Source organism: Macrobrachium nipponense, chromosome 12 (assembly GCF_015104395.2).
Source record: "Macrobrachium nipponense isolate FS-2020 chromosome 12, ASM1510439v2, whole genome shotgun sequence".
Classification (NCBI taxonomy): Eukaryota; Metazoa; Arthropoda; class Malacostraca; order Decapoda; family Palaemonidae; genus Macrobrachium; species Macrobrachium nipponense.
Window position 1 is genome coordinate 21,211,526 of NC_087205.1, and position 20,087 is coordinate 21,231,612.

General features: G+C 44.2%; 1 protein-coding gene across 1 annotated transcript in view; it reads right to left on the reverse strand.

The window, feature by feature from the left end:
* The window catches only part of LOC135224401 (mitochondrial disaggregase-like), a 143,558-nt gene extending 124,163 nt beyond the window's left edge, over positions 1 to 19,395 (reverse strand). The window contains exon 1 of the mRNA XM_064263374.1: positions 18,843 to 19,395. Coding sequence (XP_064119444.1) covers positions 18,843 to 19,253 — 411 coding nt within the window. The 5' untranslated portion in view covers positions 19,254 to 19,395. The remainder of the gene's footprint in view (positions 1 to 18,842) is intronic.
* Positions 19,396 to 20,087: the final 692 nt, after the last annotated feature.

Below are 20,087 nucleotides of genomic sequence, written 5' to 3' on the forward strand. Positions count from 1 at the left end.
GCAAGAAAATTGTTCCTGCCATGGTTTCACTATTTTGATATATGTAGTGAAGTGCTTTAAATAATCATTCTCACACTTTTTAAGTGGTATCTTGAGTAAATTAAGACCAAAATGTGTATAATTAAAATCAAATAAGCGCTGTGGAGTTTCATTTGTGATGTCAGTAAGCATAAAAATGACATTTTTATAATAATATAAAGTTTCACTTATACTTACCCGGTGGTTACATCTAGCTGTCTTCTCCTGACGTCACGGCAGAATTTGAAATTCACGGTAGCGCTAATGGATTGACAGGTGATCCCTCTCCTCCCGCCCTCTACCGGGTACCAGGAACCATTCCAGCAATAAGTCAGAAGTTTCATGCCTACCTGTCCATATGAGGGGAGGAGGGCGGGCTTCGTTATGTAACCACCGGGTAAGTATAAGTGAAACTTTATATTATTATAAAAATGTCATTTTCACTTATATAACTTACCCGGTGGTTACATCTAGCTGATTGACACATTAAGGTGGTGGGACAATGGCAGCTAAAATAACAACTGTTGGAATTATCCGAAGATGTAGGTTCCTTACCTTTAAAGACCGCTGACTCAGTCTGCCTCTGTAGTCTCCTGGCCTTTACTGTACCGACAGGATATATGGATCCGTGTGCCGGACACAATAATAAGTACTTGCCGTTGAGGATGTGACCGTAACGGACAAGACTAAAATGCTTCTGCTCAGGGCGCAGTACAAATCACCAAAAAACACAATGAAAAACGAGGGATCACCACACCCGTTAAGAAATGCACCAAGACATTAAAAGAAAGATACTCAAAAAACTCCCTGTATATTCAGACAACCTTAAAAATAAAAAACCATAATCAAGGAGAAAAGTTAGTGAGGATGGGATACATCCTTCTCTCCCTCACCCAATACCGTGTCAGTCACAATGAATGGCCCCAATGTACTGCATTTTTCATATGTGGTTTGCAAATCTGTCAGATAATGAGATGCGAAGACAGAATTGCTACTCCAATATGTAGATTTAATAATGTCTTTCATAGACAGATTACGTCTAAACGCCATAGACGTAGACACTGCTCTAATTTCATGAGCTTTGACTCTAAACACTTTGATATCTGAGTCCTGACATTGTCCGTGTGCCTCAGAAATCAAATTCCTTAAAAAGAAGGAGAGCGCATTTTTAGAAAGAGGACGAGAAGGATCTTTCACTGAACACCACAGGTTATCACTCTTACCTCTTATACCTTTGGTCCTTTGCACATAATGTCTAAGAGCTCTCACTGGACAGAGAAGACATTCAGGCTCATTAGGCCCCCCTAACTCCGAAATGTTCTTTATAGAGAAAGAACGAGGCCAAGGACATGAGGGATTTTCATTCTTAGCCAAAAAACCCAGCATTGATGAGCAAATAGCATTGCCCTTAGCAAATCCAACTCTCTTATCAATAGCATGTAGCTCACTGATTCTTCTAGCTGATGCTAAAGCACAAAGAAAAAGAGTCTTTCTAGTCAGATCTCTAAAAGAACTAGAGGAGATCGGTTCGAATCTATCGGACATCAGCCATTTGAGAACTACATCCAGGTTTCAAGCTACTGTTCTTGACTCCTTTGTCTTGGTTGTATAAAAGGGATTTTGACGAAGGAAAAATCTATTTCTGGGTGATTGGCTCGTGTCGCCCTATGAAAGGATCCTTAATATCATTCTTTCTAGGTAAAATTGATCTAAAATTACCAGAGAAAAACAAAATTAAGAAAATGTCAGTAAAACTGACTCACTCACTCTTAAAAAGAAGTGTCGGTATGGTAATAGGGGCGAGTGGGGAACACTACCACGAGACAATCACCAATTAGAACTTCCAATCAGAATCCCCTTAAGAGAGAGCTGATACCAACGGGCGATGCAGCCGCTACTACTACTACTAGAGGACGCCACGGACAGCAGCGCCCCTAGCGGACATCCTTAATCTAAAAAACATCTTGTCCTGCAAGGGGGGGAAAACAATAAATGGGGGGGTTTCATAGGGCGACACGAGCCAATCACCCAGAAATAGATTTTTCCTTCGTCAAAATCCCTTTTCTGGGCTCAGCTCGTGTCGGCCTATGAAAGAGTACCAGAGAAACAGACAAGATGGGAAAAAAGGAACAAATGAAAAGCAGTTGTAAAATGATGGATATAAATATAAGTAAATCAATTACAGCATACAAACTAAGTACTTAAACTAACTTATACTAAACAGTAAAATAACAGAATGTTAGTAATCTTAAAGTACTTAAAATTAGTAATCATAGTAAATTACAATGATGCAGTGTAATATAAACCAAAAGGGATTTACTTGAAAATATTTACAAAATATACAAAGACATTGTGTCCTACCCTAGCATAAAAATAAGGGTAGGTACACTGAAGTACACCATCATTACCAGTGTGGCAAATATACAAACACATTGTGTCCTACCCTAGCATAAAAATAAGGGTAGGTACACTGAAGTACACCATCAGTACAAGTGTGGATGTCCCTAGTCAAAAAAATAAGGGACAATCCACTATATGATTCAGCGGCTAAGGCTAGGATATCCGAGTAGCATGGCGATAGGGTGAGGCATGTTGGATGATGTAGGTAGAAAGGAGACCTGGATCTATACTACGACTACTATACAGTATCAGGGGAAACAATGTTTCCCGCTGCTACTGCTGAAAACTTTAAAGATTCCAAGGACTTTAGATAATGACGTTTAAAGACTGTCGGGGATTTCCATCCAGTATACTTTTTAAGATCCTCAAAGTTCATATGTTGAAAGTAATTAATTGAGGTGGCTACTCCTCTGATATCATGTGCTTTTGGAAATGACTCAGGATTGGCTTGTTTAATGAAGTAAAGGATTTGTTGTCTAATACCTTTTACTGACAAAGTACCGACCTTTTTCTCTCATGAAGAGAGCACCTGAGGATCTTGATGAAGTACGAGATAGAAAGGCTCTAAGATTTGATACTGGGCAGAGAGAAGGATCCTGGGGAAGTGGGATAACTTGCCAAGGGGCCCACCTTGCAAGAGGATCCTCATTTTTTGGCTAAAAAGCTACGATCCGGAGCAAGTAGAACTTCTCCTGATGGGAGGAATTCCACATGACCCGTATCCCTGGATAGAGCCGACAGTTCTGAAAATTCTAGCTCCTGAAGCTAGACTTAATAAGAATAATGTCTTCCTCAGGAGCATTATGAATGTACAAGACGAGTTGTCAGTATCTGAAGCTAGTTTGAGGACATCATTTAAGAACCATGAAACTGTAGTAGGCCTTTGGGAAGGTCTAAGTCTAGCACAGGCTTTTAGGGATAGACTGAAATAAGATTCAGTCAGATCTATCTGAAAACCTACTTGAAAGATCTTCTTCAAAGCCGATTTATGAGTGGTAATAGTGCTAGCTGCTAAACCTTTTTCAAACAAGGATCTGAAAAAAGGATATAGCAGATTAACTGTCATGGTTGTAGTGTTCGATTCTTTCAAGAAAGATGCTAATTTTTTAACAGCTGAGTCATATTGTCTAATGGTTGACTCTCTCTTATCTGATTCTAGGAAGAGAATATTCTGTGATCAATATTAGCATCTTTATTAGCCGCAAACTTCATGAAGTCCATAAAGTTAGGGTCTGGAGAATTCCTGAGGAAGCGAACACAGTCCTCATTTGTACTGATTGTGATAGCTTGGGATTGGGGATCCGTTGAGGTCGGAGACCCAATTCCAGAAGAAGAGGATACCAGTTGCTCTTGGGCCAGTCCAGTGCAATCAGAGCTACTAACCCTTTGAAAGACCTAGTTTGCTTAGGACTTTCAAGAGAAGATTCACTGGAGGAAAAACATAAATTCTTCTCCACTGATTCCAGTCCAACGACAGGGCGTCCGTGGCATAAGCCAGAGGGTCCAGGTTGGGGGCCACATAGCAAGGAGCTTGTGGTTCGCTTGTGAGGCGAAGAGATCCACTTGGAGACCTGGGACTCTCAGGCTTATCCACTGGAATGACCCGCCGTCTAGAGACCATTCTGATTCCAGAGGAACTGACCGGGACAGGGCGTCTGCTATCACATTTCTTACCCTGCCAGGTGAGGGGCAGACAGATGCCATTTGTGTTTGTTTGCTAGGGCAAAGATGGCTATCATGACATGATTCACATGCTGGATTTGGACCCTCCTCTGTTGATGCAATGAACTACCACTGCACTGTCCAAAACTAGCCTTAGATGAGACTTCTTCGGGGAAGCGTCTCTTCAAGGTAAGAAATACTGCCATTGCTTCCAGAACGTTTATGTGAAGCTGGCGAAATTGAACTGACCAAGTCCCCTGAACCTGTTTTGAACTGAGAGTATCCCCCCCACCCACCCGGACAGGGAGGCGTCCGTGTGAATGGTTAACACTGGAAGGGGATATTGAAGGGGTACCTTCTTGGCTAAGTTCTTTACTTTTGACCAAGGACGGAGTTGATTGCGGAGGATCTGTGGGATTACTGACAACTTGTCTCGAGATTTGGTGTTTGCTCTTGATCGCCAAATTCGATTTAAATCTTTCAGCCTTGCTTTCAGGAGGATATCTGTTACTGAAGCAAACTGAAGGGACCCTAGGATTCTCTCCTGGTTTCTCCTTGATGTTTGTTTGCATTTGAGAAATTGCCTGACAGATTTTGCTATTTCCTTCCGTTTGGCCACTGGAATTGACAGATTGTGGGAAGACAAATCCCATTGGATTCCCAGCCACTGAAAACGAGACTCCGGGGTAAGTCTGGATTTCGTTTTGTTTATCTGGAACCCCAGATGTTCCAGAAAGTGAACTACCTTTTTGGTGGCTTCGAGACATTCCTCGACGGTTGGTGCCCAGATCAACCAATCGTCGAGGTATGCTGCTACCATGATTCCCTGAGTTCTCAATTGCTGTACAACCACTTCTGCTATTTTTCGTGAATACCCTGGGGGCTACATTCAGACCGAAGGGCATCACTTTGAATGAGAATGTCTGATTTCCTAGCCTGAATCCTAGGAATGGGCGGAAGTGCCTGGCTATAGGGATATGATAGTATGCGTCTGTAAGATCGATGGAGCATGTGACGGCTCCACGCGGAAGTAAGGTCCTTACTTGCGAGAGGGTAAGCATCTTGAACTTGTCGCAACGAATGAAAGAGTTTAGCTTTGACAAGTCTAAGATTACCCTTCTTTTTGTTGAGCCTTTCTTTGGCACGCTGAATAAGCGACCTTGAAATTTTTGTTTTAGATGCTTGACTCTCGCAATAGCTCCTTTCTGAAGGAGTTCTTCCGCGTAATCTGTCAATTCCTCTGATGGTATCTGGTGGAATTGATTTGATTGGAGGCGGATCGTTTGATCCAACTCCAACCCAAACCTTTGGACACTATGCTCTGTGCCCAATTGCTGAACCCCTCCCCAGTGGCGGAAGAGGAACAGCCTCCCTCCTACCTGGGGAGCCCCTCATTGTTGATGGGCGGGTTGACCACCACGCCCTCCTCTGAACTGCCTGCTCCTTGTCGCCCTTCCTGCGCCACGCTGGCGAAAGTAACCTCTCGCCCTACCTCTCGTTTGTTTGTAGCCTTGAGCCTCATATGTAGGGTTGAAGGCCGCGAGATTGCGTAGGAGGTCGACGGCTGTGATTGAGGAGACAACAGGAGGATGGCTGGTTCTGTTTCGAACTAGCAGGTTGTCCTTGTTGGGTAACCGGGACGGCCTGCACAAATTGCTGCTGTTGCTGGTGTTTCTGCTATACGGCTGGAACCTCTTACCAGCCTTCTTTGGTTTCTTACCAGCAGTGGGGACGGATTCTTGTTTCCTCTTTGAAGAAATACCCCACCTAGCTCTAAGGCTCTGGTTGAGCCTAGCAGCCTCGTGGTGCACTTCGTTAACAGCGGACTCTGGGAAGAGATCCGCTCCCCACATGCTAGAAGCCAAGAGTCTATTCGGCTCGTGCCTAATAGTACACTCCTGCAGAACGTGCTTTCGGCAATTCCTCCTAGCTTGGAAGAAGTCGAAAGCATCTGTTAGGACCGTCTGAAACTGAGATTTTGCCAAAATCTTGAACAGCAGTTCCGTGGCATAAGAGAGAGCAGCCATTTCCGTTATTATAAGGGAATTGAGGGACCTGCCAAACCTGGTTCGCGCGTCAAACTCTGCCTGAATTAGGGAATCCGGCAGCCTTGGCAGCTTCTCGCCGAACTGGTCCATGGCGCAGTCCGGTTTGAGCTTACCAAGCGTGTGAACGTAGCTGGCAAGTTCTCCCACAATTCTCCGAAAGCCGGGAAGAGCGGAGAAGTAGACTCCGCCTCCCTCAACTGTGGGATGGGCTCATCCTTGAGGACTGCCTGAAGGGTCTTCTCTACTATTTTCGTGGCGAACGGAAGAGAAGCCTCCTCTTCCGTCGCGAAAATAGTAAAGGGACTCTTATAGACCTGGAGTTTAGTGTTCGTGCACTCCCAGTCCTCAAGGCAGTGAACCCATTCCCGCTGGGCATGATCCCTACTGTACAAAACAGACTCTCTAGAGATCTTGTCTTCCCTAGTCAGAGCCGTTACAGTCAGCCTAGCATAACCGATGAAAGGCTGCGTCAGACCTGGAGGGTAAAACTCGAAGTCCTCAATCCTCCGAGTTCCACACTCCGGGATAGAGATCATCCCATCCTTAAAAGGAGCGTAGGCAGCTACTCTCCATGGGTTCTCCATGGAGAAAGCTGGCAGAGAGTCGTTATGGCGGAGTTGGAGAATGCCAGTGCTTGGCACTGGGGAGACTGGAAGAGGGACCTGAGATAGCCCGGCTACTCGGTCCTCATTCTCTCTAACCCTGTTAGAGAGATCCTGTATGGACTGGCCTGATTGAGACAGAGTGCTCGACAATTGTGCGAACATCTGCTCGAATCTCGTCCCCAGGGCGGAGACTTGCGAGCCAACCAGCTCGCCCACCTGTTGCATCACCACTGCTGAGAAGTAGTGGGATCAAAGGTGCTAGGTCCTGCTCTCCTACCGGCGTTGCCGGGTGGAAGCGGTGGAGGCGGGAGAAGGCACTGGCTCGGCGGCTGACGCGGGCCTTCTCCTTAGAAGCCTTGCTTCTAGAGCTCTTCGAGTGAGAAGAACTCGGCTTAGCTTTCACCGCGTCGGCGTAGGAAGTCGAAGACTTCCTAGCCGAAGAAGACGAAGACGACTTCCTAGAAGTTGTCTTAGCTAGAGTCTTCGGTTCTCTCTGTCCCTTCACCTTTGGGGGTACAGAGAGAGCGGGAGAGCGGGTAGGGATCTCAGATCCCACAAAGCCTTGGAAAGAAGCGCTCGAAGAAGGGACAGGAGAAGATCCAGGAGCACCCAAGGAAAGACCTTGGGCGCCCGACACACCTACCTCAACCAACAAATCCTCTACCCCTACCGCCATGGGCTCGATGTTTAGGTCCAGGGTAGCGACGTCCGGGACCGACTCCTGGAAGCTACGACCCCAAGGTTTGCTGGAGATCTTGCTGGATGGATTCTCTCAGAGGGCTGGTGAGGACAAGGGGTTTCAACATACCCAGTTGACTTGCCCGCAGGGAAGATCTGGGACGGCCAGCTTCTTGTCCAGAATGTATGGCTGGCCTTTGGCGGCGTTCTTCCCGAAGCCGCCCACCCAACACGCTTTCAGGGTGGCGGAGGGCGACTTCCCTCACACCAGTAGCCTGAAAGAAAGGGCGAGATGAGTTTCTAGTGGCGGGCGGGGAAACGGGGTTTAACAAACTTATGACTAAGAGTTTGTTAGTAAAATGATAAGGAAGCCTATAATGGACTTACCCCATCTCCCAGCTGACCGACTAGGTCGTAGCAGATGGCGCAGGCTTCTGGGTGCCAGACGATCATCTCGTTGTATGACGTGGCACAAGGGGCGTGAGACCTGCACTCATCGTGGCCGCAGGGGTCGTACAACGTCGCGTTGCACGCTGGGACCTGACAGTTGGTAGCCTGTAAGTGGAAAGATACATGAGTACCAGGAAAACACTTACAGTCTAACAGATGCTCCGCTGGTGCCGGAGCGATAAAGTTAGATTAAACCAGAGCCCCCCATAATACGTGTGGTAACCAGGTTGGTTGGGTGCCCTAGGCTATAGCTCCGCTGATGACGGGGACACAAAAGGAAACCAACCAGAAGTGGTGGTAAATGGAAACCACGACGGAAAATGGCGGGGATGGTAGATATATAATAAAAAATTAAACAATCCATTGTAAGATTAGGGTATATCCTTAAAATAACAATAATAACAAACCTTTCTCCCCCGTCTACTAGAAGAGTGCACGGGTAAGAAGCAAGCTCCCTTCCGGTAGCGGGGGAGAGATGTAAGGATATAGTAGGCAAGCAACCGACCACTAGTAGTCCCCACCCCGCCCGCTGGCGGAGCCAGTAATCTATAACCAAAGGTGCCCCGGCTGCGACGGAAGGCTCCTTTCGTTATAGCGAGGGAAGGTGGCTGAGCAACTGGGGAGGGGGGAGGAAGGTCTCGGCGTAACACGGCGGGAGAGAGAGAGGGGGGGGATGGCCTACTCCTCCCCGCCTCACCGACTACCCGCTCGGAGACCCGGTACCTCATGAGTGGTCGCCCTATACCCCCCGCTGGGAGGAACCCCTGGCCACCTCAGAGAGGGAGAGAGAGAAGGCGACTGAGGTTGTCATGACTAACCAACGGGGTCCCCCAGCCCCTCCCTATACCAGAAGGGAGGGCAGGGGCAGGGTAAGGTGCGATGGAACACGTGACCGCAAGTGCCTAGGCCAGCGGAGCAACACAACCGTGAGAGGGCCACGTGAACCAGGCTGTACCAATACAAGGAACATGCACCTAGGCTAGCCTAACACCCTAAATATAATATATATATACATCGAAAAGACGGAAAAGACACTTTTAGTAAAAGAGAAAGAAGCCCAGGAGGAGGCAGACTGTTCCAAGAAACAGAAGCCTACTCGGAGCCAGCGATAGCCGATGAAGAGCAAGAGCCGGGATGCTGGGCCGGAATAATAATAATAGCCCTAAATACCAAACTAAGAGAGATGGTAGGAGGGCTAAACTAGCTAAAACTCGATGTAAAAAACAATGAACGTAACATAGTAAGCCCATAAGTATAAGAAGTCCCAGTATGGAGGACCGGAATTCTTAACGAGGCAGCATGGCGCCACCACGAGACAACCGGGAAACCGTATATGACCTATTAAGAGGAAAATACTGGTACCCGGAAGATAAAAAAGTGGTAAAACATTACTTATGAGTTACTTAACTTAGTCGTTGCAATAGCAGAGCGTTCCATGTTGGTGAACAAGATAAATCCCGGAATTAGCACAGCACAGAAAATAATGCGTCTTGACGCTAGCGCTAAAAATTAAGGATGTCCGCTAGGGGCGCTGCTGTCCGTGGCGTCCTCTAGTAGTAGTAGTAGCGGCTGCATCGCCTGTTGGTATCAGCTCTCTCTTAAGGGGATTCTGATTGGAAGTTCTAATTGGTGATTGTCTCGTGGTAGTGTTCCCCACTCGCCCTATTACCATACCGACACTTCTTTTTAAGAGTGAGCGAGTCAGTTTTACTGACATTTTCTTAATTTTGTTTTTCTCTGTAATTTTAGATCAATTTTACCTAGAAAGAATTATATTAAGGATCCTTTCATAGGCCGACACGAGCTGAGCCCAGAAAGGAACGAATCAGGTCTGAGAGGTCTTGATTATTAAAAATGTCTAATCCTCGATGTCTGAACACAGAAGACAACATAGCTCTATAACCCCTAATCGTCTGGGTAGAAAGCTTCTTATTCTCATGAAGAAAAAGAAAGAAGTTAGCTAACTGAGCTATAGAGGTCTTAGAAGACGAAATTCTTTCTTCTTTGCACCAAGCTCTGAATTGGACCCACTTAGCTTGGTACACTCGATCAGAGGATTCTCTTCTGGGTCTAGCAATAGCCCTTGAAGCTCTCTTTGAAAATCCTCTCTTTCTGAGGAGATGCTCGACAGTCTGAAGGCGACTAGTCGAAGAGCGGACAAGTTGTGATGGAATCTCAGAAAGTGGGGCTGTCTAAGTAGATCCTTCCTTAACGGTAACTCTCTCGGAAAGTCCGTCAACAGCTGTAGTAGGTCCGGAAACCATTCCCTGGCCGGCCAAAAGGGGACTATCAGTCATCCTGACGTTCTGATGACCTCTGAACTTTGTCAGAACTAGTCTTAGCATTTTGAAAGGCGGAAAGGCATAAAGATCCAGATTTGACCAGTCCAGAAGCATGGCATCTACTGTAAACGCCTCCTCGTCTGGAACTGGGGAGCAATACAGTAGTAGACGAGCCGTCTTGTTCGTGGCGAAGAGATCCAAATGAGGACATCCCCAAATCCCCCAAAGCTTCTTGCATATTTGAGGATGTAGAGTCCACTCTGTGGAGAGGACTTGTCCTCTCCTGCTGAGAATGTCCGCCTTTACATTCTTCGAGCCTTTAATAAATCTTGTGCTCAAGACAACCTTGTTCTCTTTTGCCCAAATGAGTAGGTCTCTCGCTGCCTCGCACAGAGAGAACGAGTGTGTCCCCCCCTGTTTTTTTATGTAAGAGAGAGCCGTGGTGTTGTCTGCTTGAACCAGCACTACTTTCCCTCTTACTTCTGTCTGGAAGTGCATTAGAGCCAAATGAACCGCCTTCAACTCTTTCAGATTTATGTGCCAGCTTCTCTGATGAATCTGCCAAAGTCCCGACACTTCCTTTCTCCCCAGAGTAGCTCCCCACCCTTTGTCCGATGCGTCTGACAAGAGTGTAAGGTTGGGGCTCAACTGGCTTAGAGACAAGCCTTCCTCTCTAGCCTTCCTTCTGATTTCCACCAAAGGAGGTCCTGCTTGATCCCTTCCGAGATGGGGAACACAAAGGAGTCTGGGAACTTCTTCCTTTGCCACTTCTGTTTCAAGTAAAATTGAAGTGGTCTCATGTTGAGCCTGCCCAGATTTACAAATTGTTCTATCGAGGCCAAGGTTCCTAAAAGGCTCATCCACTGACTCGCCGAGCAAGTTTGTCTGACGAGAAATTCGTCTATCTTGTTCAGGCAAGAGTCGATCCTTTGATGAGACGGAAAAGCCTGAAAAAGAACTGAATTCAGTCTCACTCCTAAATAAACTATCTCCTGAGAGGGAGTGAGACACGACTTGTCCTTGTTGACTAACAAACCTAGGCTGTCCGTCAGCCTTAAAGCCTTTTGTAAGTCCTCCACACACTTCTGTCTGGAACTTGCCCTGAGAAGCCAATCGTCCAGATACATGGAGATTCGTATCCCGTCCAGATGAAGCCACTTTGCTACTGACGACAGAACTCTAGTGAACACTTGTGGAGCTGTCGACAGGCCGAAACAGAGGGCCCTGAACTGATAAATGCGGCCCTGGAACACGAATCTCAAGAATCTTCTCGATTCCGAATGAATCTGAATATGAAAATAGGCGTCCTGAAGGTCTATGGAAACCATCCAATCTCCTGGATGAAGCGCTGCTAATACCGACTGGGTCGTTTCCATAGAAAACTTTGTCTTCAGGACAAAGACGTTCAGGGCACTGACGTCCAACACCGGTTTCCAACCCCTGTGGCCTTCTTTACCAGGAAAAGGCGATTGTAAAATCCTGGTTCCTGAGGAGAGTCCACTAACTCTATGGCCCTCTTTGCCAGTAAGGCGAGAACTTCTTGATGGAGGGCGGCAAATTTTTTGGAGTTCTCCGAGTAAGCTGATAAATACACAGGAAATTCTGTGAGAGGGGGGTGCTTGATGAACGGAATGGTGTATCCTTCCTTCAGGACCTGGACCGTCCAAGGATCCACTCCGAGATGAAACCAGGTCTGCCAGAAAAGGTGTAATCTGGCTCCTACTGCTGTGTGGAGGACTACGGGCCTACTTCTTGATGGAAGAGGGAGTGGTTTTAGACGAGGCTCTACCTCTCCCACGAAACCTGGAGAAAGATCGAACGGGTTTAGGAGCTTCCGTGGAGGGAGCACTCCGAAAAGCAGAAAGAACCGGAGCTATCTTCCTGGGCTTCTTCACTGACTGTGATAAAAGATCCTGGGTCGCTTTCTGTGTTAAAGATTGAGCGATCTCGCTCACAGTCTCTTGCGGAAAAAGGTGCTTCTTGTCCAAAGGAGAGAAGAGCAAGGCAGACTTCTGGTTCGATGAGACCCCTTTCGACAAGAAGGAGCAGCCAAATCTGTCTCTTCTTCAAACACTCCAGAGGCGAAAATGGCAGCGAGCTCCGAAGCTCCATCACAGATGCCTTTATCGATACAATCCAGTACAGAGGCAAAATCCTTCAACTGCTCCTCCGAAAGTCCAAATGACTTGACTTTCCTGGCCAGCAAAGCAATGGCCCAATCCAGGAAGCTAACAACTTCAAACACACGGAAAACACTCTTGCAAAGATGATCCAGCTCATTTGCCGAAAAGAAAATCTTAGCAGTATTAAGGGCTGATCTACGAGAAGAATCCACGAGACTAGAAAAGTCTCCCTGAGCAGAGGCAGTCACACCCAGGGAAAAAACTTCTCCGATGTCATACCAGACACGGCTCCTTGACGAAAGTCTCGAAGGGGGAAGACAGAAAACATTTTTCCCCTGTTCCCTCTTCTCCAAAAGCCAAGCGTTCACTTTCTTGATAGCCTTCTTAGCCGAAATCGAGAGGACAAGACGCATGAACGAGGACGAGGCGTCAGGCTTACTGTCCTTTTCCCACTGTGAACTAGGAGAAACTGGAACGGAAGGCGCAAAAGAATCTCCAAAGTTGTCAACGAAGAATTGTAAAAGAAGCTTATACCCCGACAAATGCTTGTCTTTTTCTGTAAGTACTTCTTCTTCTTCTTCCAGATCCGAAGCTTCCTTCGACGAAACTGGAGAACATTCCATCTGAAGAGGAATCCTGTTCAGCGAAGTCACACCATAATGTGCCCGAGGCGGGTGCGAGAAAGCAGGAGAAGACGTCTGAGCCTGTACTGAGACGAATCCGAGCGGCTGAGCTGGCGGCTGCGTTGGCGGCTGAGGTGGCGCTCGAGCAAGAGCCTGACGTGGTGCCATAGATGGAGTCAGGAAAGGAGTCTGACCAGGCGCCTGAAGCGGCGTCTGAAGATGAGTCACATGGAGAGTCTGGCCTGAAGAGGCGACTGAAGAGGAGCCTGCGAAGAGGACTGCACAGTAGTCTGCGGAAGATGTAAGGCGGTTGGGAGCGCATTCGGGGACGAAAGAGACTTGCCAAAAAGCTCCAAAATACTGCCTAACTTGGCATTCATCTGTTCAAACACCAAAGGTTGAGGATCCACCGAAATAGAAGGCGCGGGAGGAGTAGAAGGATGAGCCACAAACACGTCTGGAGCCGCAGGAGTTATCGCTTGAGGAGGTTCTGGGGAAGGCTCCGAAGGAGTGTGCGTGTTCGGCTTCTCCAATTCTATGAGAGAAGGGCGATAAATCGAAACCGCCGGAAAAAAAGGCTTCAGGCTCCTCCCAAAAACTACAAGAAGGTTCGGCAGTCGCCACCTTCTTGGGAACCGCAGCAGGCGAAACATCGCGAGGCCTTTTCAGCAGTCTAGAAGTCTTATGACGCCAACCTCTATAAGAGGAAACATCTGAGCTTGAGTCGCTAGACGAAAAACACTTCATCGCAACACCTTTCCAATGGTGAGCGACAGCATCCTGGGATACGGCTACAGGATTGCTTGAAGGGGCGACTGCTCGGGATCAGATCCCGCTCGCCTCCCTTCGGTTTTCGGCATGCCTCCTCCCAGGATCTGGGGAGTTTGACAGGGGCCTAGACCTAGGAGAATGAACGGGCCGAACAGCCACCTCCTCCACTACACTTGCACTAAGTAACTTATCGCACTTTAAGTACCACTTCTTGCACTGTCTCACCCATTTTCTGCAGTGGTGAAGGAAGAGACAAATTTCGAGTCCATATCGGCTCATAATACTGACACGGGATCGGGATCGGGAGATACAGAGTCGGGGGCAGGAGAAACAACTATGGGGTTAATAGGATCAGGATTAACAGAATTCAGAGGAATATCCTGGCTACTCACTGACTTAGAAGAAGATCTCTGTGAAGCCTTTCTGATTCTATCTTTTTCTAACTTTCTCATATACTTTTCAAGTGCCTTCCTCTCCTGAGATGTTAAGAGACTTACATTCTTCACACGTATTCTCAAAAGAACATTCACGTCCCCTACAGCTAACACAAGTAGAATTAGGATCAAATGAAGCTTTAAGAAGTCTAGTCTTACACCCACTACTACGCACCCTATACTAAATAGAGCCGGTGTCAGACATCGTGAAAAAATCAAATTAATTCCTAAAAAGGACAACAACCTCAAAACCAAAATAACTATAACGCTAGCAAAAAGATCAGAAAACTCAAGGTACATCACCAAAAGGAGAAAACCAAGATGATCAAATCCAAATTCCAACCAGCAAAGGAACCGTGTTATCGGTTCCGACGGCAGGAAACTTCTGACTTATTGCTGGAATGGTTCCTGGTACCCGGTAGAGGGCGGAGTAGAGGGATCACCTGTCAAACCATTAGCGCTACCGCGAATTTCAAATTCTGCCGTGACGTCAGGAGAGACGACAGCTAGATGTAACCACCGGGTAAGTTATATAAGTGAAACCATGGATTACAATGTAGCCTAAGAATGCATTTCAGTTCAACCGCAAGACCCCTAGGAATTCCATGTCTCATACTTTCACTAATATAGGCAACAATATGAAGTTTTATTGTGCTGATTAGTACTAAAATCTTTGAGTAATATCAGTACACCGTTAAATCAGCGCTGGGAAGGAAGTGTCCAATCACAAGGACGATTCACCATTAGGGACGTCATATTGGATTCAAAATTGCCTTGAACACTTATTTTACGAAGACTTCACAAGCTTATTATAATTTGGCAGTTTTCTATAGATCACTTTGTTAACGAAACTTCGATCTTCTGAAAGGTTTGCCCAAAGGTTTAACACTGTTGTTGTTTCACCAATTAAATATACCTAGAGTGAAAAGGTGAATTTTCAGTGATTGAATGTTTGCAGGGTAATTCTAGGCAATAACTCCGCACAGGCTGCAACAAGGAGCTTTCCCATGAATAAAACAGCCACTAGGGATTAGGGCGTCAAATGTATTTAGCTGTTTTTAGTACAAGCCCCTGGCGGTTAATTACAGTTGACCCCCCAAAAATAACAGTAAATTCTTGATAAGCAGCCCAAATACTATAGGAAACTATAATTTCCAAAGAAATACCTGACAAGGCATTATTACCTAGATCTAACGTTTGCAGCACAGTCATTTATCCTATCGGGGTAAATCATCGTTTTGTGGCCATCTGATCGGAAAAATGAGCCACTTTTTCACTCTATATTTAATTGGTGAAACAACAATACAATTCAATATTTAAGCATACCATTAAAAAAAATTGAAGTTTCGTCAACAAAATGAGATATATGAAACCCGCCATCCGAAGTAAAATAAGCATCTTCGTAAAATATGTGTTCAAGGCAGTTTTTCTTCATCCAATATGGCGTGATATGGTTGTGAGTGCCAGTCGGTTTTACAGTGGCAGACATGTCCTTCCCAGCACTCATTTGAACAATATTTGCGAATATATGTAACGTTTATTGATATTAGCCTACTCAAGATTGTAGTTGTAATCAGCATGATAAAACATTTTGTTGCCTAGCTATATTAGTGAAAGTATGAGACTTCTTATTCCCAGGATCATGGTTTGAACCAAATGCATTTTTACCTGGTAATCGGTGGTTTTATCCTTACTGTCATCACAACTGAAACTCCACAGTGCTTATTTGATTGTAATTATACACATTTTGTTCTTAATTCACTCCAAATTTCACTTAAAATATGTGTTTTTTTAATGCAAAGCATGGCGGGAATAATCTTTCAGCCTTGTATGTCTGGCAGCCAGAATCTAAGAGTCGAGCAGATGACGGTTTAGTGAATTATTTATGACATAGGGTAAACAACCGCATGGCCTGGATCAACTCACTGACGATCATGGCATGCCACCCTCCGAAAAAGTACTTATAATGCGTACTGACACCGGAGATGGGCATCAGTCGCGACTTGTTGTTGGTGAGAGATGGAGCTAAAGACCTCTACTCTCCTTTCGAAGTAAGTATTTTCTCCAAAGTCAGAAATTAAGGCCAAATTTAAAGCATTGAACAGAGGGTAGTGAAAAGGGTGTCCAACCCAGTGCAAATCTCACCAAAACGCTTTCGAAATTTTTACTTACGCTTAAATATCTTAGAAGATTAATGCCATCTAGATGTTTGTGGAGTCGCTTGTGTCAACAAACTTCCCATTTCCTGTGATAAATCCGCACACCACTTGTACCCATAGATGCTGGGGCACTTTCATCACAACAATCCTAACCCCGACGTTTTTAAGGAAACTACTGTTTTGGTAGAAGACGACGACGAAGCGTGCACTATATAATTATTTAAATAAACAGTAAAACATCAATATTTTACATATTTATGATGATTAATTTGAAAATAATCGTTATTGAAAAAGTATCTCGATTCTGACTCAAATTTAAGTCATTATTTTTCAGAATTAGAGCGTTCTTTTGAGTCCCGTATTAAGATGTCACGACATCTTGACTTTCGTACCTATTGTAGATGAATTGCTATACCCAACTTTTTTGCAGAACAGTTTACCAGTTATTCCTGCAGATTGTTATCAGCTATTCATGTAATTTTTATAATCGTAATGCGCATAAATATCTTTATTATTTACTTTTTGGGTATATGAAGATGTTTTACTGCCGGATTATCGCCGTAGTGTGACGCAATCGCTTTCGGTCCCTGGGCCTCTGTCTGTTTTCGCACCATAAGAAATTAATGGGGCCGAATTTGCAATGAGCAGAAAGTCGTTAAAAGAGGAAAGTTAGCATTGAGGGGCATATGTTTTGATAAAGAAATATACAAATTTATACAATAGCTAGCTTGTAAAAAAAATACTTGATTACAAAAAACTTGATTGACAACTAACCAGCATACCTACTATGGGTTTCAGAGACAGTGCAAGCACGTTTTTTGGCAATATTTCTGTAATGAACACTTGTATCAGAACGAGATTTTGCTATACGTGTAGTGCATTACACCCAGTGCCGTAATTTATAAGGGTATCGTGAATCACTAATCGTAAAGAATGACGACATTTGTCCTTGTACCAAGAGACAAAAACTCCATTATCCAGAAATGGATACGAACATGTGTAAAAAGCTCCATCTACCCTCTCCCCCCCCCTCCACCGCCACCCCTGTCCTTCTTCCTTCCTTCTCCTCTCTCTCTCTCTCTCTCTCTCTCTCTCTCTCTCTCTCTCTCTCTGTTGCCAATTGGTATGTGTTCACCCTCTAAACAGAGTATAAGACTTACACAAAAGGTGGAAATTGGTGAAATTAGCCAATGCATTGAAAGTATATATGCATAAATATTAAACCAATTTTATCATTATTGCATTACTATGACAACTAGAATTCATGGAAAGAGTTTATAATAATGCATCGACGTATGTGTGAAGCTCCACTAATGTGGCAACAATGATTTTGCCATTCTTAGCATGCAAACATTAAAGGTTACATTTATTTCTGGCATACAGTTATTTAAAAAAATCAAAATACCAATATAGACTTAAATCAATGAAAAGTGCTGGCAAAAAAAAAAAACATTATAATCCACTTATCCGTAGTCTGCTCCGCTATGGTTTTCGGCAGCCAGATGTACGGCAAGGTTAGAAACATTGGATTGTATCTACTTTAGAAATACCTGTAATTTTTTGGGATAATTTGGTTGCAAAAATGGGGTAACAGACATGAAATAAATAAACATTTTGAAATAACAAAGTAAAGTTGAACTAAATAATGAGTAAAGTAAACAATTAAGGGAATAAAACTTTGCAGTGTCGTCGTCTGCTGCTCGTAACTGTGTTTGTGGAGTGCGCGCTTGGGAACCAGGAACAGCAACGTGGTTCAAGTGCAATGTGGAGTGAATTAAGACCAAAATGCGTATAATAACAATCAAATAAGCACTGTGGAGTTTCAGTTGTGATGGCAGTAAAGATAAAACCACCGATTACAAGGTAAAAATTAATTCAGTTCAAACCATGACCCCGGGAATAACAAGTTTCATACTTTCAATAATATAGGCAACAAAATGTTGTTTTATTGTGCTGATTACAACTGCAATCTTGAGTAAGATCAATAAACGTAACATATATACGCTAACATTGTTCAAATGAGTGCTGGGAAGGCTGGGAAAGATGGTGTCCATCCGTGACCAGACCCGTCCAACCACACAATAGCCGCCATATGGATTTCAAAACTGCCTTGAAAACATATTTTACGAAGAGCGTCACATGCTTATTTTAATTCGTATGGGGCTTTCATATATCACATTATGTTGACGAAACTTCAATCTTTTGAATGGTGTGCTTAGAATTGTAATTGTATTCTTGTTTCACCAATTAAATATCGAGTAAATAAGACCCGTCCAGCGTGATGATGGTGGAACGTCCGTGATTGTTTACCCTAAAATTTGTACTTTTTTGCCAGCACTTTTCATTTATTTAAGTTTATATGACGATGGATCCAAGGCAGTGTTTCCCCCTACTTCAAGAGGAAAGTAGCCTAGCTCTCAAGGTGTTGCTTCCACGGAGGTTGACTTGTGACTACCTAACCTCTAACTTAACTTACTGGCAATGCTAAAGTTATTTTTTGGGAAAGTGGCCACCTGGCCACAGTGGTGTTTTACCCTAGGTACTACCTAGCTAGCTAGCTATAGCGTAAGTTGGCTACCCATACATTACCTTCAATCGATCAACATTTCCCACCATTGCTGCCAGTAGAAATTCTCGCTCTTCAATTTTCTTCTTATTATCAGCATCGTAACAAAACGCAGTTATCAATCCTAATGAAAAGGACAAATTCAAATAGTGGTACTTGATTCGATAAGTAGGCAAACATTGGGCTACTTCCGGCATCGTGAAAGAAAGTTTCATAAAAGGCATCGCTTTTCCAATGATAAAGAATCTCCATAAACACGTAAATGCTGAAGTTCGTATGTAAGAATAACTTGTGTTGGAAGATGTATTTTCTCCATAGACGTGCGGATATAAAATCCTCCGGGTAGTAGTAGGCCTACTGCTGTATCTGTCAGGTGTCCTCACTAGTCTCACCCGGCTTAATGCTTTTAAAAATTTGTTTGTCAGGACCTCCATTTTCACTGGGAAAAAAAAAATTTTTTTTTGCACTTTTCTCCGCCACAAGGGCTTTGTTAATTCTGTAACTACTCAATCAAAAATTCCTGAAGCGATGGTTTCAGAATAATTCACGTCGCTTCTTGGAGACATATTAGTAGCAATATAGGGGTAGTACCTGTATAACAGCTCCCATTTGCACTCAGCCAACGTTAGAAAAAACTTTTCATGCTCCATAATTGTTGTTATACAACATTCATTCATAATTTCTTCTCCAAACGTTTTTATTGGTGAAATAAGTCGATAATTTCATTGACATACGGGTTATCCATTAAATGAAGGTCTGGTTAATGCCTTCATCACCCATTAAGCTTTTAATTGGCATGGAAGTCGATGTCACCTAATTTGCCAGGGATCATTAAAATGTTGAGATAGGATCAGTAAAAATACGCTTTGCCAAACAATAGACCATGTCAGATGATGCCTTTCACAGAAGAAGGTTCATCAGGCAACCAACGGTGGAAAAAAAAGAAGAGGAAAGATTAAAACCTTGAGATGTGTGTTATTTGAACCAGGAACTATTTCAAATAATTTAAGACCTTAACATAGCAGTAATAAACTACATCAATTACCCCAACTTCCAAACTTAAGGCTGGTATCATCGAAGCAGTAGTGTGTAGGTTTTCCTCCATTTATATGTAAAATTTACCATAGAACTGATATTCAAGCATTACTATCATAAGCGGCATCCTTAATTTACATCTTTATATATATATATATATATATATATATATATATATATATATATATATATATAAAGATGTAAATTAAGGATGCCGCTTATATATATATATA